The sequence below is a fragment of the Callithrix jacchus genome, chromosome 10 (genome assembly GCF_049354715.1).
Source record: "Callithrix jacchus isolate 240 chromosome 10, calJac240_pri, whole genome shotgun sequence".
In the NCBI taxonomy this organism is placed as follows: domain Eukaryota; kingdom Metazoa; phylum Chordata; class Mammalia; order Primates; family Cebidae; genus Callithrix; species Callithrix jacchus.
In genome coordinates, this window is record NC_133511.1 from 2,298,975 (window position 1) to 2,322,725 (window position 23,751).

Genomic DNA, 23,751 nt, shown 5'->3' on the forward strand with positions numbered 1-23,751 from the left:
GGCCGGGCCAGAGGATTTCTCAGTCAAGCAAAGCAAGTGAGTACATGAATCATTGTAATTTTGTATTGAAAATCTGTAATAGGTACACACAGTATGTCCATGAAGTGCCAGAGAGGAAAAGACAAACCCTGCCTGGAGAAGTGGGGGATGCTAAGCAGGGAGTTGACATTTAAATAAGTTTTGATGAATGTTCAGGGTAGAAAAGAAAACAAGAATTCTAGGGTAAAGAAATCACATTAAACACACAAGGACACATTGGAGAACATGATTTTTGAGAAATTTGAGTGGGTGGGTATGACTAAAAGCTAAAGGGTTCTGAATGCAGGTTAGGAGGAAACAGAAGACGAAGAGCAAAAATGAATTCTGATGACAAATGTCTCTGTAGGAAAGTCTATGGGGTTAGGTCTTCTCTTGCAGACAATGTGAAAAACTTGGACATTTTTCATAATCAGAGCTGTTTTGGAAAGACCTGTTTTAGAATACTCTGACAAGCATTGTTTGTATCAAGGCCTTCTGTGCACATGTATTTCTTCCTAATTTGTAAACTCTTTCAAGTCAAGGCTGCACCTGTCTTAGTTTTCCTTTCCTGTAACTTTTCAATATCCTTTTTATAGTTACATTAGGTTGGACTGAATTGAAACCACAAAATACTACAAAATGATGGAACATAATAGGTATATTTATATTAAAGACATATTTAAGACAAATAAAATATTACTTTACATATTCTATTATGGTAATTAAACAAGAATGTATTCATTCTAATACCTCATAGGTACATGCTTTTTAGAACATCATACTTAGGCATTCAAAAACAACCTGAATTTGAAGGTTTGTTCTTATGTGATAATTTTATGTGTCGACTTCACTGGGCCATGAGAGGCTCAGATGGCTGTTAAAGCATAATTTCTGGGCGTGTCTATCAGGATGTTTCTGGAGGAGATGAGCATTTGAATCAGTGAACTGAGAGAGGATCATGGGCTGGTCTTGTCCAAAGTTCTGCCGACCAGAAGAGAGCAAAATGTGGAGGAAGATTGAATTCCCTCTCTGGCTGAAAATGGGGCTGGAACACCAGTTTTCTCTTGCCCTTGACTTTCTGGCTCTCAGGCCTTTGAACGAAGCCATGGGCTTTCCTGGATCTTCACCTTGCAGATGCAAGGCTGTGGAGCTTTACAGCTTTCACAGTTACTTGAGCCAGTACCTCACAGTAAATCTCACTGGAGCTCTTTCTCCAGTCTTCAGACAGAAGGCTCTCTGTTAGGCACAAGAGCAAGCTGTCTGAGCCTTGCTGTTTGAGCTAAAAAGGTCTTTATGAGAGACAGTCTATGTTACAGAGCTCACATTCCATGTTCAAGAACAGGCCATGTGTCTTCTTCCCTGTTACCCTACCTTTCAATTTCAGGAATCTGTACATTACTCTTAGGGCTTCATGGTCTTTTAGGGGACTGCAAAGCTGTAAAATAAGCACAGAATTACTTTAGTATATTATAGAAAAAATACAGAGGAAGATGCTTTATAAGAGCAGAGTATAAAACTCATACAGTTTGGTGAATTTCAAAGAAACCTGCAGAATTAAACTTGTAGTGTAATCCTCCAAAAGGGGCTCCACAAAACCTTGGAAACATAAATGAAGTGACATTTTCAGTAAATTAAAAAAAAGAAAGAAAAGGGGAAAAAATGTCCATTAAATAAAATACCTTAAAAAGCCAAGAAACTAACTGCAATTCCCACAAGACATTGGGCAATGATTCTGTATGATTTCAGGAATGCTGATAAATAATGTCTTAATGTAGTGAAATATAATAAGAAGTACATGTAATCTCTTACCTTTAGTGTTTATTTTACTAGACATTCCAGGAGGACAGTAGCAACTAGTTGAGGTCTAGAAAGAAAACCAAGAAATGTTACAGTAACCAGTACAATGGCAGTCTCACAGCTAGTAAAATGGTCAAGATATGACTAGGGATTATTCCTAAAGGCATTCACAGAGTAATCCTGTAATGTAACAATAATTCCTATCATTGTGGACAAAAACTCAGACTTTTCCTTCCCGTGACTGACAAGTAATTATATAAAAAGTAAATTACTTCTTTCATAAAGAAAAACAAAATTAACATTAGTATACTTTCTTCAGTCACTAAAATTCTGCAGAAACCCAGATATAATAAGAAACTCAATTATCCGACCAGGTGTGGTGGCTCACACCTATAATCCCAGCACTTTTGGAGGCCAAGGTGAGTGGATCACATAAGGTCAGAAGTTTGAGACCAGCCTGACCAACTTGATGCAACCCGGTCTCTACTAAAAATACATAAATTAGCTGGATGTGATGGTGTATGCCTGTGATCCCAGCTACTTGGGAGGTGAGGCAGGAGAATCACTTGAACCTGAAAAACCAAGGTTGCAGTGAGCTGAGATTGCACCATTACACTTCAGACTGGGAAATAAAGCATAACTTCATCTCTCTATATAGATAGATAGATGATAGATAGATGATAGATAGGTAGATAGAGGTAAAGGTATACACACACACACACATATCTCACCTCTTGACCTATTATCAAAGTTACTTCTAAACTCAATTGAAGGCACTATATATCACAAGCCAGATGGCAAGAAATTAAATAAATTTCAGTCTTTTTATGCTATTCCAATTACATCTTGGTCAGGTTACAAACATGTTTCAGCAAATGTTGGAGGAGTTTTTCTCCCTCTTTAGGAGTCCTCTCTCACTTAATGCTGCCTAACCAAAGACCTCACACATTTAGAAAGTAGATGGAGATAAGCCAGGTTCAGGACATGCTGCACAAGTAGAACCAACTGTCCCAAAAAGAGAGGGTTCTACACCACTCTGAGAACTTCACAATTGACCAGCTACACACAAATGCCTGAAGTATGAAAGTCCATCTAGAAAACGAACAATTAGTGATTTCAAAACTTCTGACCCAAAGGGCCTGCAACTGGTGTGATCTTTCATCAAAAAATCTGACTTTAAATAAGGATACATTGGACTTTGACATGCAATAAAAGAACTGAAGCAGCAAAGTGCCTTGATTTGGGTTTCCTTTCCATCTTACCCAGCTCCAGCTAGTGAAGAAGTGAGCATGTCTGTGGTGCTCCTGACACATTTGGGGTAGTTCCCATTCACAGTGGTCAACCTTTGGGATTTTCCCACACATTTTAGGGTCATGATTCATCTATGCTAACCTATAATGTGCAGATAAAAGCTCCTGTTTAGAGACTGGCGAGAAAATTGTCAAATCTGAAAGCCCACAAACTGTCTCAGCCAGGGGGGAACACATGTAGGAAAGACAACAGAATCTGATGTCACAAGCCTAATTTCAGGTTGACCTCTACAGCTTTACAATTGTGAGTAATTTACTTACTTTCTCTAGGTTCTGTTATTCTCATATAAATCACAAGAAAGGCAGACAGAATAGTCTCCCAGATCAATTCCAATCTTAACATCCTCTGGCTTTATGATTAATGAATGATAATAATATGACTGAAATTGTGGCTTAGCCCCAATAGGAGCCTGCTGGGATTATGCTAAGCAAAACTAGTCCACACAGACAGAGCCATTCTGACCACATCCCTCCCTACACCAGCTATCATACAGATACGCACCACTGGTAGGAGAAGTCCCTTCTACAGAAGACATTGACTGATTCAATAATAGGCTGACTTATTCATTCAACCAACAAGTATTTACTGAGCACCTTCTAGGTATTTAGGGATACAACAAAACAAAACAGACAAAATCCCTTCCCTTATGGAGTTTACATTTTAGTGAAGGACAGAGGGGAGTCAGACATCAAATAGAAAATATAAATTAAGGATATATTTTATGCAGAGCAGTGTTGGGATTCACTCAGGGTGGCTGTCAAAATATTAAGGGAAATATTAGGGAAGTTATAGATTATAGTATCAAACCTTTTTGGAAAGCCAAAATGTTTTAATGAGCCGGGTTGAAGACAGCCAGTTCTTATCTTAGAGCTTTAAGTCACAAGATGGAAATTAAGATAATAAAAGATTCCCCAGTTAAATCTGTTTATTCCACATTCCTTTGTCTCTACTCTGTTTACTCATATAAACTTTGTGCTAGATGGCCCTCCCGGGGGAGGTTGAAAAAGAATTACTAGTTAATGGTGTTGATTCTGGGCCTCAGAACCAAAGGTTTTTATGATTCGTAAATCCACTTTATTATACATGTTAATTATTCACAACTATGTTGACTTAAAACCTGTTATTAAATTTATACTGAATAAATGCAAGAAGAAACAAGGAGTTGTAGTCAATTAGCTGCAATCACCCTCTAAAAGCAGCTGAGGACCCCTTAGCCCAACTCTTGTACTGTATTCTGTAAGAAAGAGAGTATTTCATTCATTTGTTGCTCAGACAAGGTCTGCAGGACAGAGCTCCACAGGTCTCAGTGCAGCCTGGAAGCCCTTGATAAAGTGACTTTTGAACCACAATCTAAAGCAGTGAGAGAGTGAACCATGCAGAGAGTAGGGGAAGAATGTTCCAGGCAGAGGAAACAGCAAGGCCCAGAGACAGGAGAGGATCAAGCCTGTCTAGCATGCTAAAGGAAACAACATGAGCTCAGTGTTTATAAAGAGGAGTAAGAGCAGGAGAGTAGCAGGAAGAACAGTGAGACAGGTAGCAGGGGCCAGGTCATGTACAAAACAAAGCCACTGGAGAGTCTGAACAGAGACGTAATTATGATCTTGATTTTACTGTGAAAGGATTGTACTAGCTGTTGTATTGAGGGTAGAGTGGCCAGGCACGGTGGCTCACTCCTGTAATCCCAACACTTTGGGAGGCCAAGGCAGGTGGATCACTTGAGAGCAAGACCAGCCTGGCCAACATGATGAAACCCTGTCTCTACTAAAAATATAGAAAATTAGCCAGGCATGGTGGATCATGCCTGTAATCCCAGCTACTAGAAAGGCTGAGGCAGGAGAGTTGCTGGAACTCAGGAGGCAGAAGTTAGAGTGAGCCTGGATCATAGCATTGCACTCCAGACTTGGTGACAAAGCAAGACTCCATCTGAAAAAAAAGAAAGAGAAAGAAAGTAGACTGAAGAAGGCAAACATGAAAACAAAAAAGCCAGTTAGAAGACTACTGAGATAATCCAGGTAAGAGATAATGGCAGAGTGGCAGCAGTAAGGTGTGAAGAGAGAACACTTCTGAAGTTGAATCAACAGGACATTTGAAGACAAGATCATCTTGGAAAATCTTGGAATGAAGCTAAATGGCACTAAATCCTAACATCCACTGTAAAATCCTGGAAAGAGAGCTTGTTCGTCTCTGTTACCTAGTGTCCCACCCAGTGCTTGGCACATGATAAGGATATAAAAAGTCATGTACACCATGGAATACTACACAGCAATCAAAAACGATGAGTTCATGTCCTTTTTAAGGACATGCATGAAACTGAAGAACATCATTCTCAGCAAACTGACACAAGAACAAAAAATGAAATACCACATATTCTCACTCATAGGCAGGTGAGGAAAAATGAGAACACATAGACACAGGGAAGCAAGTACTACACATTGGGGTCTTTTGGGGGGAATGGGGAGAAACAGTGGTGGGGGGGAGCTCGGGAGGGATAGCCTGGGGAGAAATGCCAAATGTGGGTGAGGGACAGGAAGGCAGCAAAACACACTGCCATGTGTGTACCTATGCAACTATTTTGCACGTTCTGCACATGTACCCCAAAACCTAAAATGCAATAAAAAAGAAAGAAAAAAAATGTGAAACTGAATATATGACAAAGCCAAAAGACCTGCAGTTTGATAGGTCATTAGGTGATCAAAAAGCATCTGGTACTAGACATATTTTACTAACAGTGGGTTCACCTTCTCTGAGTGAATCACCTTCTAAGCAGTGAGCTGAGATCATGCTAGTGCATGGGCAACAAGAGAGAAATTCCAGGAAGGAAGGAAGGAAAAAAAGAAAGAAAAAGAAAGAAAGAAAGAAAGAAAGAAAATGAAAAGAAAAAATGAAAGAAAGAAAAAGAAGGAAGGAAGGAAAAAAGGAAGGAAGGAAGGAAAGAAGGAAGGAAGGGAGGGAGGGAAAGAGGGAGGGAGGGAGGGAGGAAGGATAAAAGGAAAGGGAGGAAGGGAGGGAGAAAGGAAGGAAGGAAGCAAAGAAGGAAAAAAGGAAGGGAAAAATAGAAATGTTTCATGACTTTAAGGCAATATAGAAACAGCTAAACTTTTTATAGAAATCTGAACCACATTATAAAGCCAAAAAAACATACTAGCTAATATTATTTAATACATGCAGTACTAAATAGAAGAGGTAATAATTTTAAAACAAACATCAGTGTAACATTATTGAACTTAAAAAACATATATTTTTTAAATAACAGAAGCAGAAAATTTTTCTGAACTATACATTTCAGATTGCATTTATTTACTAAAGATTAAAATAATACAACAGCTACCAAAAGTCAAGAGCTAACCAGACACGGTGGCTCACACCTGTAACCTCAGAACTTTGTGAGGCTGAGGCAGATAGATCACTTTAGGTCTGAAGCTGGAGACCCCATCACTACTCAAAATACAAAAATTAGCCAGGTGTGGTGGCACTCACCTCCAGTCCCTAGGGAGGATGGCCTGAATCTGAGAGGCAGAGGTTGCAGTGAGCTAAGATGGTGCCACTTCACTCCAGCCTAGGTAACAAAGAAAAATAAAAAGTCAAAAGCATGAGGAGTATTAAACTCAAGCATAACCAATGGTCTCCCATCAGAACAGCTCCATATTTTGGCAATCATTATAAAGTCTATTTGCTACACATTGGTATTTGTACTGAAGTTTCAAGTGCACATTAGCGCTGACTTAGGTTTAATGTCCTCTGCTCTACAGTAAACTTGAATATCACACTTACATATCAAAACAAAAGTATCTTTACTTAAGGCAGTCACCTTTAAGACTGCTTTAGAATTACAAAATGTGAATATTGTTTTTATAGTTTCACAGTAACTGAACATTGTCTTTAAACAAAATAATCTAATAAATCACCATCAAAACAAAAGCCCCACAACATAATCTGTTTCACCTTATAAAAACACTGACATTTATAATACTGTCTTAGCCAATTTATAAAACAGTAATAGCCAACTATTTTTACTCACAATAGTACTGATTTAATAACATAATAAAAACATGTGCTGACTGTGGTGGCTCATATCTGTAATCCCAGCACTTTGGCAGACCAAGGCAGGTAAATCACTTGAGGTCAGGAGTTCAAGACCAGCCTGGCCAACATAGTGAAACCGTCTCTACTAAAAACACAAAAATTAGCTGAATGTGGTAGTGCATGCCGATAATCCCAGCTTCTTGAGAGGCTGAGGTGGCAGAACTGCTTGAACCTAGGAGACAGAAGTTGCAGGGAGCCGAGTTCATTCCCCTGCACTCCAGCTTGGGTGACAGAGCAAAATTCTGTCGGAAAAAACAAACAAATAAATAAAGACAAGAGGAGGAAGCATTTATTATGTATTTATATGCCAGGCATTATGTTAAGCACTTTACTATCTTATCAGATCTTTAAGGTAGGTCTTTAGTTCTCATGACCACAGAAGAGGATGATACTAAGGCTCAGATAGGATAAGAGATGTGGCCACGCTGTATCCCCAAAGCCTATGCTTTCAGATAAGATTAAGAAAATAATGTGTTTAAAAAAACATTCAATTGAATTTCTAAGATCCAGGTCTTCGCAACAAATATATTAAAAAAAATCCTCACTGTCCATGCTTCCTGGTAGCACATGTTATGAGAGTTTTCTTTTTTCTTTACAATGAACCAACAAAGGCCAGGTTCATGCCTGTAATCCCAGCACTTTTTGGGGCCAAGGCAAGATTTAAGCATACATAAACAAAAAAAAAGCTTGATAATTGTATGTTTAAATACTTTCAACAAGGGCAAAATGTGTAGGCTTAAAGAAATAGGGCTGGCGGGGGAGATTCAAGATGGTGCTGTGAGAACAACCCAGGATTGAAGCTCTCAGTTAATCCGCAAAGAGGTGAGTCGGAGCTGCATTTCAGACTGATCTTTGTTGCCCACAGAACGGGGAAATTCCAAAGTATAAAGGAGATGTGGGACACCAGGCAGAGGCTCTGCCTGGAGAAGCCGGCAGCTGGGGTGGCGGCGGCCGGCCCTACCCAGCGATCCCCACAGGGCGCACTTGTACGGGTGCCCTGTTGAAACGGCAACCTGAGACTTGAGAGGGCTGAACTCGAGACTGAAAGGGACTTGGGCAGTGGGCCAGCCCAAGGGATTGCAGGGACACAGTGTGTGGGATACCGCAGTGGGACAGACAAAATGGCGATTCCAAATGGTCTCGCCGTGGAGACCATCCCTGAGGTGCTCCGTGGGGGAGGGGCGTCCACCATTACCAAGGCAACCCGCCCCAACTGAGACACACACCCACTGCTGATGCAGCCTGCAGCTGCCGAGGAAACCCGCCCCTACTGAGATACACGCCCACTGCTGACGCAGCCTGCCATTGCCGAGGAAACCCACCACAACAAAGAGACTCCGCTGCAGGGCAGCAGAACAGCAAGAGTCTGCAGCAATAAGGCGAGCCTCACAACAGCAGGGCGGAGCCTCGGCAGTCAAATAGTGATTAGACTGCCTCCTACATGGCCAGGACACCTCAACAGACATCCAAAAGCAAAGCCCCACCCCCCAAGACAGAGAATTTGAGAAAAAAAGCAGTTTTTTAATGAGCTCTGTTGCAGCAGAATCAAACATAGCAGCCTAACAGCCCTGAATGAACAACAGAGCTCACAGCTCAGCAATTGAGCTCCTATAAAGCACAGACTATCCCCTCAAGCAGCTCCCTGACCCCTCTATATCCAAAAGAGTGACATCTGGCAGGCATCATCCTGGGACAAAGATAGCAGAAAAAACAACTGGTAGCATCCCTCACTGTTCCGCAGCTGCTACAGGTGTACCCCAGAAAAGCAGGGCCTGGAGTGGATCTCAGCAGGTGTACAGCGAAGGGGCTAGACTGGTAGAAGGAAGACCAAGTAACAGAAATACTTCATCACCAACAATCTGGGTGTCCACTAAGAGACCCAATCGAAAAGTCAGCAACTACGCAGATGACAAGTGGATAAATCCACAAAGATGGGAAGAAACCAGTGCAAAAAGGAGGAAAACACCCGAAACCAGAACACCTCACCTTCTAGAAAGGACCAAAACTCCTCACCAGCAAGGGAACAAAGCTGGACGGAGAATGACTGTGATGAAATGATGGAATTAGACTTCAGAAGATGGATAATGAGAAACTTCCATGAGCGAAAAGAACATGTTCTAAATCAATGTAAAGAAATGAAGAACCTTGAAAAAAGATTTGAGGAAATGATGACAAGAATGGATAACTTAGGAATATGAATGAACTAAAGGAGCTGAAAAACAGAATATGAGAACTTTGCGAAGCATGCACAAGTTTCAATAGCCGAATTGACCAAGCAGAAGAAAGAATATCTGAAGTCAAAAACCAACTCAATGAAATAAAACGAGAAACCAAGATCAGAGAAAAAAAAGTGCAAAAAGGAATGAACAAAGTCTCCAAGAAATGTGGGACTATGTGAAAAGACCTAACCTACGTTTGATAGGTGTACCAGAAGAGGACGAAGAGAATGAATCCAAGCTGGAAAATACTCTTCAGGACATCATCCAGGAAAATTTCCCCCACCTAGCAAGACAGGTCAACAATCAAATGCAGGAAATACAGAGAACACCACAAAGATATTCCCCAAAAAGAGCAACCCCAAGGCACATAATCATCAGATTCGACAAGGTTGAAATGAAGGAGAAAATACTAAGGGCAGCCAGAGAGAAAGGTCGGGTCACCCACGAAGAGAAGCCCATTAGACTCACAGCAGATCTCTGGGCAGAAACACTACAAGCCAGAAGAGAGTGGGGGCCAATATTCAACATCCTTAAAGAAAAGAACTTTCAACCCAGAATTTCATATCCAGCCAAACTGAGCTTCAGAAGTGAAGGAAAAATAAAATCCTTTGCGAACAAGCAAGTACTCAGAGATTTTGTCACCACCAGGCCTGCTTTACAAGAGCTCCTGAAAGAGGCACTACACATAGAAAGGAACAACCAGTACCAGCCATTCCAAAATCACACTGAATGCTAAAGAGCATCAACATAATGAAGAATCTACAACAACTAAAGGACAAAACAGCCACTTAGCATCAAAATGGCAGTATCAAATTCATACATAACAATATTAACCCTAAATGTAAATGGACTAAATGCACCAATCAAAAGACACAGACTGGCAAACTGGATAAAAATCCAAAACCCATAAGTGTGCTGTATTCAGGAAACCAATCTCACATGCAAGGATACACAAAGACTCAAAATAAAGGGATGGAGGAAGATTTACCAAGCAAATGGAGAGCAAAAATAAGCAGGAGTTGCAATTCTCATCTCTGATAAAATAGACTTTAAAGCAACAAAGATCAAAAGAAACAAAGAAGGCCATTACATAATGGTAAAAGGATCGATACAACAAGAAGAGCTAACGATCCTAAACATATATGGACCCAATGCAGGAGCACCCAGATACATAAGGCAAGTTCTTAATGACTTACAAAGAGACTTAGACTCCCACACAATAATAGTGGGAGACTTTAAAACTCCACTGTCAATATTAGACAGATCAACCAGACAGAAAATCAACAAGGATATCCAGGGCTTGAACTCAGACCTGGAGCAAGCAAACGTGATAGACATTTACAGAACTCTCCACCCCAAATCCACAGAATATACATTCTTCTCAGCACCACATCACACCTACTTTAAAATTGACCACATAATTGGAAGTAAAGCACTGCTCAGCAAATGCTAAACAACTGAAATCATAACAAACAGCCTCTCAGACCATAGTGCAATCAAGTTAGAACTCAGAATTCAGAAACCGACCCAGAACCGCACAGCTTCATGGAAACTGAACAACTGGCTCTTGAATGTTGACTGGGTGAACAATGAAATGAAGGCAGAAATAAAGAAGTTGTTCGAAACCAATGAGAACGAAGACACAACGTGCCAGAACCTCTGGGACACATTTAAAGCAGTCTCTAGAGGAAAGTATATAGCAATAAGTGCCCATATGAGGAGAATGGAGAGATCCAAAATTGACACCCTATCGTCAAAATTGAAAGAGCTAGAGGAGCAAGATCAAAAAAACTCAAAACCCAGCAGAAGACAAGAAATAACTAAGACCAGAGCTGAGCTGAAGGAGATTGAGACACAAAAAACCCTTCAAAAAATCAATAAATCCAAGAGCTGGTTTTTTGAAAAGATCAACAAAATAGACCACTAGCCAGATTGATTAAAAATAAAAGAGAGAACAACCAAATAGATGCAATAATAAATGATAAAGGGGAAATCACCACAGACTCCACAGAAATTCAAACCATCATCAGAGAATATTACAAACAACTCTATGCACATAAACTAGTAAACCTGGAAAAAACAGATAAATTCCTGGACTCCTGCGTCCTCCCAAGCCTAAACCAGGAGGAAGCTGAAACTATGAATAGACCAATAACAAGGTCTGAAGTCGAGGCAGCAATTAAGAGCCTACAACACAAAAAAAGCCCAGGTCCAGACGGGTTCACAGCCGAATTCTACCAGACACACAAAAAGGAGCTGGCACCATTCCTTCTGAAACTATTCCAAATAATCCAAAAAGAGGGAATCCTTCCCAAATCATTTTATGAGACCAACATCATCCTGATACCAAAACCAGGCAGAGACCCAACAAGAAAAGAAAACTTCCAGCCAATATCCATGATGAACATAGATGCAAAAATCTTCAATAAAATATTGGCAAGCCGATTCCAACAGCAAGTCAAAAAACTTATTCATCACGATCAAGTAGGATTCATCCTGGGGATGCAAGGCTGGTTCAACATACGCAAGTCTATCGACGTAATTCACCACATAAACAGAACCAAAAACAAAAACCACATGATTATCTCAATTGACGCAGAGAAGGCATTTGACAAAATACAACAGCCCTTTATGCTAAAAACCCTCAATAAACTCGGTATCAATGGAACATATCTCAAAGTAATAAAAGCTATTTATGACAAACCAACAGCCAATATCATACTGAATGGGCAAAAACTGGAAGCATTCCCTTTGAAATCTGGCACTAGACAAGGATGCCCTCTCTCACCACTCCTATTCAATATAGTACTGGAAGTTCTAGCCAGAGCAATCAGGCAAGAAAAAGAAATAAAGGGTATTCAAATGGAAAGGTGGAAACCAAATTGTCTCTATTTGCAGACGACATGATAGTATACCTAGAAGACCCCATCGCCTCAGCCCAAAAACTCCTGAAACTGATAAGCAACTTCAGCAAAGTCTCAGGATATAAAATCAATCTGAAAAAATCACAAGCATTCGTCTACACCAATAACAGACTTAAAGAAAGCCAAATCAAGAACGAACTGCCATTCACAATTGCTACAAAAAGAATTAAATACCTTGGAAGACAACTCACAAGGAACGTAAGGGACCTCTTCAAGGAGAACTACAAACCACTGCTCAACGAAATCAGAGAGGACACAAACAGATGGAGAAACATTCCATGTTCATGGTTAGGAAGAATTAATATTGTGAAAATGGCTATACTGCCCAAAGTAATTTACAGAATCAATGCTATCCCCATCAAGCTACCACTGACTTTCTTCACAGAACTGGAAAAAACCACCATGAACTTCATATGGAACCAAAAGAGAGCCCGCATAGCCAAGTCAATTCTAAGCAAAAAGGAACACAGCAGGGGGCATCACACTACCGGATTTCAAACTATACTACAAGGTTACAGTAATCAAAACAGCATGGTACTGGTACCAAAACAGAGGTATAGACCAATGGAACAAAACAGAGGCACCGGAGGAAACACAACATATCTACAACTATATAATCTTTGATAAACCTGACAAAAACAAGCAATGGGGAAAGGATTCCCTATTTAACAAATGGTGTTGAGAAAACTGGCTAGCCATGTGCAGAAAGCAGAAACTGGACCCCTTCCTGACACCTTACACTAAAATTAACTCCAGATGGATTAAAGACTTAAACATAAGACCTGGCACCATAAAAACCCTAGAAGGAAATCTAGGCAAAACCATTCAGGACATAGCAGTAGGCAAGGACTTCATGACCAAAACACCAAAAGCATTGGCAAAAAAAGCCAAAATAGACAAATGGAACCTAATGAAACTCCACAGCTTCTGCATGGCAAAAGAAACAGTCATTAGAGTGGATCGGCAACCAACAGAATGGGAAAAAATGTTTGCAGTTTACCCATCTGACAAAGGGCTCATATCCAGAATTTACAAAGAACTCAAACAGATTTACAAGAAAAAAACAAACAAGCCCATTCAAAAGTGGGCAAAGGATATGAACCGACACTTTACGAAAGAAGACATATATGAGGCCAACAATCATATGAAAAAATGCTCATCATCACTGGTCATCAGAGAGATGCAAATCAAAACCACATTGAGATACCATCTCACGCCAGTTAGAATGGCGATCATTAAAAAATCTGGAGACAACAGATGCTGGAGAGGATGTGGAGAAAAAGGAACACTTTTACACGGTTGGTGGGAGTGTAAATTAGTCCAACCATTGTGGAAGACAGTGTGGCGATTCCTCAAGGCCTTAGATATAGAAATTCCATTTGACCCAGCAATCCCATTACTGGGTATATACCCAAAGGACTATAAATCATTCTACTATAAGGACACATGCACACGAATGTTTATTGCAGCACTGTTTACAATAGCAAAGACCTGGAATCAACCCAAATGCCCATTGATAATAGACTGGGTTGGAAAAATGTGGCACATATACACCATGGAATATTATGCAGCAATCAGAAATGATGAGTTCGCGTCGTTTGTAGGGACATGGATGAATCTGGAGAACATGATTCTCAGCAAACTGACACAAGAACAGAAAATGAAACACTGCATATTCTCACTCATAGGCAGGTGATGAAAAATGAGAACTTATGGACACAGAGAGGGGAGTACTAAACACTGGGGTCTATTGGGGGGAAAAGGGGAGGGCCAGGGGGAGGGGGAGGTGGGGAGAGATAGCCTGGGGAGAAACGCCAAATGTGGGTGAAGGGATGAAAGCAAACAGAACACACTGTCATGTGTGTACCTATGCAACTGTATTGCATGCTCTGCACATGTACCCCAAAACCTAAAATGCAATAAAAAAATTAGAAAAAATAAATAAATAGGGCTGGCTGGGTGCTGTGGCTCACATCTGTAATTCCAGCACTTTAGGAGGCCGAGGCAGGTGGATCATTTGAGGTCAGGAATTTGAGACAAGCCTGGCCAACATGGTGAAACCCCATCTCTACTAAAAATACAAAAATTAGGTGCTATCCTGAGAGTTTTATACTTATTTTCTTGTGGATACAGCAGCAATTCACTCTGCGATGATCCTCCAATACAGCTCATATTAGAATTAGTGATATCTGAATCAAATCAGTTGCCACTGTCATTCTCTAGCCCCCCAAAATGTCAGGCACTGTGAAAAGCAGTTTGGAATATTTTCAAAGAATTTAAAACAGAAGTATTATTCCACGAGCAATTCCATTACTGAGTATATATCCAAAAGAAAATTTAAAATTCTACAAAAGAAAGAAAACCCACATGCATTTGTATGTTCATCATATTACTATTCATAATAGGGAATGCATGGAATTAACTTGTGTGTAAATCAATGAATTGAATAGAAATATATGCTACATATACACCATGAAATACTGTGCAGCAACATCAATGCATCTGGAGGTTATCATGCTAAGGAAAAAAACGCAGGAACAGAAAATCAAATACCACATGCTCTTGCCTATAAGTTGGTTCTAAACATAGGTATTCATGAATATAAAGATGTCAACAATAGACACTGAGGATTACTAGCTAAAGAAGGAAAGAAGGAGGGCAGAGGTGAGAAACTACTGGTGCTATGCTCACTACCTTGGTGATGGGATCAATTATATCCCATAATATATGTTCACTAACATGGTGATGGGATCAATATTTCACATATCACAGCATCACACAATATATCCAGGTAACAAACTGCATAATCTAAAAGTTTAAGGCAGGGACAGAGTTAGAAGGCAGAAAAAAATCCTAGGCCACTCATCCCCCATACAAAAACACAAATTTTTTCAACTCACTACATGCAGGAAGCACTGTCAAAGGGACCAAAAATTAGGTGAGCAATCACTGAAAGAGACATTGGAGAAGACAAAACAAATGAGTCTAAAAGCACCAATGTCACCCCTTTTTTAACCATCAGTAGTGGCCCCATGATGCAGAGATTGTATGTTTGGGAGAGGGAGAGCACAGATTGTGAGGCCTTGGAATAAACTCAGTACTTCCCTGTGACAGTGAAAAGCAGAACCAGGCTGTAATCAGCTAACATCTGACAATGAAGGAAACATTAGAATTGGCACTAGCAAAAGGAAAATCTCCCATCTCAATGTTGGGAACTTGAGTCTTTAGAAGACTTGCCACCACGAGTTCAAGTGCCATTGAACCCTGAGAACTGAAGGAGCCATCTAGCCCACAGGACATCAATTATTAGGCAAATCATGCTACCAAGCTGGGCTTAGGACCAGTGGAATGTGGGGGTCGGGGTGGGAGAATGTGGCCTACTGAGACACCAGCCAGAGCAGCTAAGGGAGTGCTCACAACACCACTCCCCGACCCCCACCCAGAAGCAGCCATGTAACACAGAGAAACCTGTGACTTTGGGAGAGGGACAGCACAGTGACTGGAGGACTTCACATTAAACTCAATGCTGCCATGTCAGTAAATATCTGGCAGAATTCATCAACTGTTCACCAAAGCACCTCTGTACTCAGAATAAAAAACAGCAACACCCAGGTCATACACCATAGGCATTGGTCTCTGAGAAGTACTAACTTCAGGTGTGAGCCAGCATATTTCCAGCTACTGTGGTAGCTATGGTGAAATACTTCTGTTTGAGAAAAGCAGGGCAAAAAGTAAAGAAAGTTCTATATTGCACCTCATATACAAGCTCAGCCATGGTGGGGTAGAGCACCAAGCAAAATCTTAGAGTTTCTTAGTCCAGGCCTAGGGTCTTGGTCAGCATTTCTACACTCATCCTGGGCCAAAGGTTGAGTCCCAGTCATTGCAGAATGTATCACAAGCTTACTGAAGAGTCCTCAGGCTCGAAGTAAGAAATTGATGATGATCTGGCAGAACCTCCTCCATGGGCCAGTGGTTTTGGCAGCTACAGAAGAGGCTCCTCTCCCTGCAGATGAGGGAAGGAAAAGTAGAAAATTTTTTGTCTTATGGCCTAAGTGCCAGGTTAGCTACAGTAAAATAGAAGAACAGGTAAATATTAAAAATTTATACTTCAATCTCTAGCTCCCAGATAGCATCTATGGACTTACTCATGGCTAGGATAACTTGCCACCCTGGAGGTAGAGACAAAAACCTGGCTGGCTTTGCCCCTATTAGTCACAGAGCCCTAGGACTTTGAATAAATTTATATGGTGGCCAAGTAGTGGTTACAGTGGGCCTTGAGTAAGACCAAGTTCCATGCCTACTTCAGGTGTGAACCAGCAAAGTCCCAGTGGGGATAGTCACAGGGGTGCTTATGTTACCCAATCCTAGCTCCACATGCCTCAGAACAGAAAAAGATACTTTGCTTGTTTGAGAGAAAGTAAGAGAAGAGGTCAAGAGTCTACTTGATAAATCAAGATAATTTTTCTTGATGTTAATCCAAGACCACCAAGGCAATACCTCTATTTGTTTGCATAAATTACTGTGTTATTGGATTTGGGGCCCGGGTCTCTTTAAATACCTGGAAAGTTTTTTCAAAAATAATAAACACAAACAAGCCCAGACTGTGAAGACTACAATAAAGACTGAACTCTTCAATGCCCAGATCCAGACGAACATCTACAAGTATCAAAACCATCAAGAAAAACAAGACACCACCAAACAAGCTAAATAAGGCACCAGGGACAAATCCTTGAATAAAAGAAATATGTTGCCTTTCATACAGGAAATCAAAAATAGTTGCTTGAGGTAATTCAAAGAAATGCAATACAACACAGAGAAGGAATTCAAAATTTTATCAGATAAATTTAACGATGAGATTAAAATAAAAAGAATAACAGCAGAAATTCTGAAGTTAAAATGCAATGGGCATACTGAAGAATGCATCAGAATTACTTAAAAGAATTAATCAAGGAAAAGATAGATTTAGTACACTTGAAGTCAGAGTACTTCAAAATACAAAGTCAGAGGAGACAAAAATGAATAAAAAATAAAGCATGGCTAAAGAATCAGGAAAAAAAAGCCTCAAAATAGCAAATCTGACAGTTATTGGCCTTAAAGAGGAGGTAGAGAAAGAGGTAAGAGTTAAACATTTATTCAAAGAAATAATGTTAAATACTATTGAACAATTCCCCAACATTCGATATCAACATTTAAGTACAAGAAGGTTATGGAACACCAAGCAGATTTAACCCAGAGAAGACCACCTCAAGCCACTTAACTAACCTCACAAAGATAAAGGATAAAGAACTCCAAAAGCAGCAAGAGAAGAGAAACAAATAACATTCAGTGGAACTCCAATACATTTGAGAGCAGACTTTTTAGTGGAAAATGTACAGGCTGAGAGAGCGGCATGACATAGCTAAAGAGCTGAAGAAAGAAAAAGACTTTTACTTTAGAATAATATATCTGGCAAAAACGTCCTTTAAATTTCAAGAAGAAATAAGAACTTTTCCAGACAAACAAATACTGAGAAATTTCATTAACAAAGACCTGTTCTATAAGAAATGCTAAAGGGAGTTCTTAATCTGAAAGAAAAAAAAGTTACCGAACAATAAGAAATCACCTGAAGGTACAAAACTCACTAGTAATAGCACGCAGAAAAACACAGAATATAGTAATTATGGTGCGCAAAAATCTCAGAAAGAGTAAACAATAAACCGAAAAAAAAATTACACCTTTCCAAAACATAGCCAGAAAAATAGGGAATAAAGAGAAACCACAAAAAGTTTAGAAGAATGGCAATGAAGTTAAAGTATCATGTTTTTATTAGTTGTTTTGCTTATTTCTTTGTTTATGCACTCAGTGTTAAATTGTCCATGGTTTAAACTGACGGGTTATAAGACATTATTTTCAAGCTTCATGGTAATTTTAAATCAAAATGCATACCACAGATGTACAGGAAAAAAAAAACAAGAAATTAGATTATATTACAAGAGAAATACCGTCACTAAAAGGAATACTGGCAGGAAGAAAAGAAGGAAGAGAGGACAAAAATCAGTCAGACAACAAATAACAAAATGGCAGGAGTAAGTGATTACTTGTGAATAATAACATTGAATGTAAATAAATAAGCCAGCCAAAAGGCAAATAGTGGAAGAACGGATAGAGAAGCAAGACAATAATCTGTATCCTACAAAAAATACTTTACCTATAAAGATACATTTAGACTTAAAATGAAAGAATAAAAAAAGGTATTCCATGCAACTAGAAACCAAAAAAAAAAAAAAAACCAGAAATAGCTATACTCATTCCAGATAAAAATAGATTTCAAGAAAAGACTGTAGGAAGAGATAAATATATCTTATTATATCAAGAAAATATAATAATCAGAAATATATATGCACCCAACACTAAAGCACCTAGATAAATGAAGCAAATATTATAATAGCTAAAGAAAGAAACTTCAATATAATAATGGCTGGCCACTTCCACAACCCACTTTAGTCATTGGATAGACCTTCCGGTCAGATAACCTGCAAAGAAACATCAGATTTAATCTGCACTATAGAACAAATAAACCTAATTAAAATTTACCAAAAATTTTATCCACTAGCCACAGAATACACATTCTTTTCCTTAGCACATGGGTTAATTTCAAGGATAGCCAATATATTAGGTAACAAAACATGTCTATGAACATTCAAAAAACTGAAGTAATATCAAGCATTTTCTCTGACTGCAATAAAATAAAACTGGAAATCAATTTAAAAAAATGAATATCAGAAACTGTACAAACACATGGACATTAAACAACATGCTCCTGAATAATCAGGTCAATAGAAACGTTAAAAAAAATAAAACAATTTATTGCAGCAAATGATAATGAAAACATAGTATAGCAAAACTTGTGCAATATATCAAATAAGGTACTATTATAAAAGAAAAATAAGTAACTTTAAGTAACTACATAAAAAACAGAAAAACTTCAAATAAATAATTTAACAATACATCTTAGTTAACCAGAATAAAAAGACCAAACCAAACCCAAAATCAGAAGCAACGAAATAATAAAGATTAGAGTGGGAAAAAAATACAAAAGATAATGAGACAAAAACTTGAATTTTTGAAAAGTAAAACAATTGACAAATAGATAGGCCAACTAAAAAGCAGAGAATATACGAATCAATAAAATCAGAGGTGAGGAAGGAGACATTAAAAGTAATACTTCAGAAAACTGAACAATCATTAGTGGCTACTATCAGCAATTGCATGCCAACAAAGTAGAAAAGTTAGTGGAAATTAATTCTTTGACACACAAAACTTACCAAGATTAAACAAGGACAAAAATCCAAAACCTAAACAGATGAATAACATGTTAAGAAATTAAAACCTGGTGATCATAGGACACTTCTATGTAATCTAGGAGGGCAGTTTGTGTCACTTAGTGCAAAATCATGTTTTAATGAAGAGTTGTGTCATCTCTGGTCTCTGTTCCTCTCTCTCTTTTCTCTTTTTCTAGAGAAAAATTAGAGTTTCTAGACACCTATTTGTTGTGTAGAATTTTATTTTATTTTTTCTTTCTTTTTTTTTTTTGAGACAAAGTTTTGCTCTTGTTACCCAGGCTGGAGTGCAATGGCGTGATCTCGGCTCACCGCAACCTCCACCTCCTGGGTTCAGGCAATTCTCCTGCCTCAGCCTCCTGAGTAGCTGGAACTACAGGCACGCGCCACCATTCCCAGCCAATTTTTTGTATTTTTAGTAGAGACGGGATTTCACCATGTTGACCAGGATGGTCTCTATCTGTTGACCTTGTGATCCACCTGCCTCAGCCTCCCAAAGTGCTGGGATTACAGGCTTGAGCCACTGCACCAGGCCAGGATTTTATTTTCTAAATGGTTTGGAAATTTAATTGAGGTCAAGGATTCAAGATGGCATGGTAAGAACAACTCAGGATTGCAGCTCTCAGTAAAGGCGCAGAGGGTGAGTCAAAGCTGCATTTCCAGATGGATCTTTGTTGCCAACAGAATGGGAAAATTACCAGGTGTAGGAGAGACATGGGACGCCAGCGCAGCTGTTTCGGCTGGCGGGGCCGCTTCAACCGGGGCCACAGCACAGCAGCACTCCGCACACTCCACACAAAATGCACTGGTCCAAGTGCCCTGTTAAACTGGCAATCTGAGATTTGAAAGAACAGATTAGCATATCCATCTGACTAAATGGGACTTAGACAGTGAGCCAGACCAGGAGATTCCTGGGAAGTGGCGTTTGAGCCAGCACAGTGGGTCACTTCATGGGAAATCACACAGATCCCGGTGCCCTTTCAGCAGGCAACTAAAACACCTGGGAAAGAGTCAACCATTCAACTTAAAAAAAAAAGTGCTCAGAGGCAGGGAGCCAGGCGATCAGGGTCAGCGGGTTTCACCCCCACGGGGACAAACAAAACGGAAATTTGAAAATGCTCAGGGTTGAGAGTTTCACTTGGGCACAGCTGAACCCAAAATGGTGTAGCTAAGTGGGGGAGGGGCGTCTGCCATTACCAAGCCAATTGGACCCTACTGAGGTACACTCCCATTGCTGAGAGGTGAATATAAATCGTTCTATTACAAGGACACATGCACACGAATGTTCATTGCAGCACTGTTTACAATAGCAAAGACCTGGAACCAACCCAAATGCCCATCAATGATAGACTGGACTGGAAAAATGTGGCACATATACACCATGGATTATTATGCAGCCATCAAAAACGATGAGTTCGTGTCCTTTGTAGGGACATGGATGAATCTGGAGAACATCATTCTCAGCAAACTGACACAAGAACAGAAAATGAAATACCTCATATTCTCACTCATAGGTAGGTGATGAACAATGAGAACACATGGACACAGGGAGGGGAGCACTACACACTGGGGTCTATTGGGGGGAATAGGGGAGGGACAGTGTTGGGGGGAGCTGGGGAGGTATAGCATAAGGAGAAATGCCAGATGTGGGTGAAGGGGAGGAAGGCAGCAAATCACACTGCCACGTGTGTACCTATGCAACTATCTTGCATGTTCTGCACATGTACCCCAAAACCTAAAATGCAATTAAAAAAAAAAAAAGAATCCAAAATCCATGTGTATGACAACTTGTCACAGGTGGTAGCCCAACTGGAAAACACTTTTTTCCTCTTCAGGGACCTCAGCTAAGAAAGCCCAGTGGTACCTATCACAGAGAAAATAGGTAACTAGAAGTAAGTTAACTATCACAGAGAAGAGGAAAATAACTATCATGGACGTTAGTTAAGAATGTTAACTATTACGAAAGATAGTAAGTTAACTATCACAGAGAAGAGGAAGTGAAGAGTGACTGCTTAATGGATACAGAGTTGCCTTTCCTTGGGGGATGATGAAAATGTTTTACAACTAAAGAGAGGTGGTAGTTACACAACACTAAATTTACTAAACATCACTGAATTGTTCATTTTAAATTAGTTAATTTTGTTATGTGAATTTCACTTCCATTTATTAAAAATAGTTTCAGGTCTGGCGCAGTGGCTCACACCTATAATCCCAACAGTTTGGGAGGCCAAGACAGGAGGATTGCTTGAGCCCAGGAGTTCAAAACCAGCCTGGGTAACACAGGGAGACACCCATCTCTACAAAAAATTAAAAAATTGGCCAGGCATGGCAGTATGTGCCTGTAGTCCCAGCTACTCGGGAGGCTGAGGTGGAGCACTTGAGCCTGGCAAGTTGAGGCTGCAGTAAGCTGTTATCGAGCCATTGCACTGCAGCTTGGATAACAAAACAAGACCCTGTCTCTACTGCCCCCACAAAAAAAGGATCCAGAAATCAACCTAACTCCAAAACTCCAGTTCTTTCTACTGGAGATGGGAGAAAATGGGTTAAATATCACCCATCCATTTCTCTCCAGGGAATTCCTCAGGGATTTATTTCCCTCTGAGCAGTGTGACTTTATTTACACAAAAAAAACTCTTCCAAGGACAGAAACAAGAAACTCAAGCCAGTATATTGTTGTACATTTTTTTTCAAAATAACTGCAATTATGTTAAAGTGTAACTGTTCTAGAAAATCAAGACCATGCATCACTCCACGTGTTTGCACAGAAAGAAACCAACCTTCAGAGAAGTGTGCTGCATCTGAACGCCCCATTTCATGGGGAAGGAAGGAAAGCAGGGAACATGAGATGTTGAAATGCACCCCCCAGGGCAGCAGGGGCACTTTTCTGAGTGACTTTGGGAAGGGGTTAGGTGGAGAGGCAAGGGATGGACAAAATGGACACCTGTCAAAGCCCCAAAGCGGTTTCTCTAACCCAGAATGCCCTGACCACCAGTTGAGGGGGAGTTTCCCAACTGTCCTGGGATGAGGTTTTCTAGGGGGTCTAACCCCTATTTGAGGTTCACTGAAGCATACAGCACCCCTGCACTGGAGATTGCTTCTGAGGGACTCAATTTCAGCCTTGCAGAACAATGACACTTGAGTGAACCCAGCTGGGGACAAAGGAAGTGTGAGTCAGCCCAAAAATTTTTTTAAAAAGGCCGAATGAAGGAGGCCACTGGCTGCTGGACTGGGAGACAGAATTTGCATGAGCCTGGGGCTGGGTTCTGGGTGAAAACCTCCCCAGATGTCCTCAGGGATCTGTGGGCAGCAAGGCCTGGCTGCAAAGGTAGGTGAGGCAAGATCGGGTAGAGACTCACAGGCCACTCAAAGGGTCTGGAGGACAGCCCCTCTGCTAAGGTGTTTGCTGCCAGGGCAGAGGGCTTGAGGGAGCTGGAGGAGGCTAAGCTCCAGGAGGGGTGACTAGGTAACTCGGGCCAGTAGGGAAGAAGTCCAGCTGTGTACAAGCACTACCCTAAGCCACACCACCGCACTGCTGGGAAGTGTGATGTGACCCAATTTTACAGAGAAGAAGATAGTCTAATTTCTGCACTCAACGAGTGCTCACTGAATGCCTGGGGTATGGCAGTGAACAAGACCCTGCTTTTATGGAGTTTATAATCTAGTGAAGGCAGGGAGAGAGCAAGAGACAGTTTTGGGTGCTGAGCACATGCAGATGAAGTAAATAAACTAGGAGGGAGGGGGAGAGGGGCTTATCTGGGCAGGCTCCCTCTGCTGAGACCTGAATGATGAGAAGGGGCTGGTGGCCTGGGGAAGGGCACTCCTACCAGAGGGAATGGCGAATGTGAAGGCCTTGTGGCAGGAGTGAACTGGTGTGTATGAGGAATAGAAAGGCCAGTGTGGGTACGCAGTGGTTGGGGAAGAGTCGGTGAGGCAAGATCGGGTAGAGACTCACAGGCCACTTAAAAGAATTTGGATTTTGTTCTAAATGCATCAGGAACAGGCATTCTCTGGAGCAGACAGAGAAAGAGAGAGACAGGCTGTGTGCCATGGCTCACATCTGTAGTCCCGGCACTTTAGGAG

At 40.5% G+C, this 23,751-nt stretch overlaps 1 protein-coding gene across 20 annotated transcripts in view; it reads right to left on the reverse strand.

Moving 5' to 3' along the window:
- Positions 1–658: 658 nt before the first annotated feature.
- LOC144578020 (uncharacterized) overlaps positions 659–23,751 on the reverse strand; it is a 63,990-nt gene continuing 40,897 nt past the window's right edge. For 7 of the 20 annotated variants that reach the window (XR_013522950.1, XR_013522954.1, XR_013522951.1 and 4 more), the window contains 4 exons: positions 20,370–20,506; positions 6,604–6,682; positions 1,828–1,882; positions 659–1,453 (listed from right to left, as the gene is read on the reverse strand). Coding sequence is in view for 2 of the 20 variants with exons in the window: in XM_078339356.1 (XP_078195482.1) it covers positions 1,872–1,882; positions 6,604–6,682; positions 20,370–20,506 (227 nt within the window). In the remaining 18 variants the exon portion in view is untranslated. Of the gene's footprint in view, positions 1,454–1,827; positions 1,883–4,927; positions 5,050–6,603; positions 6,683–19,656; positions 19,687–20,369; positions 20,507–23,751 lie in introns of all 20 variants that reach the window. The other 13 variants (XR_013522949.1, XR_013522959.1, XR_013522958.1 and 10 more) reach the window with 6 other exon arrangements.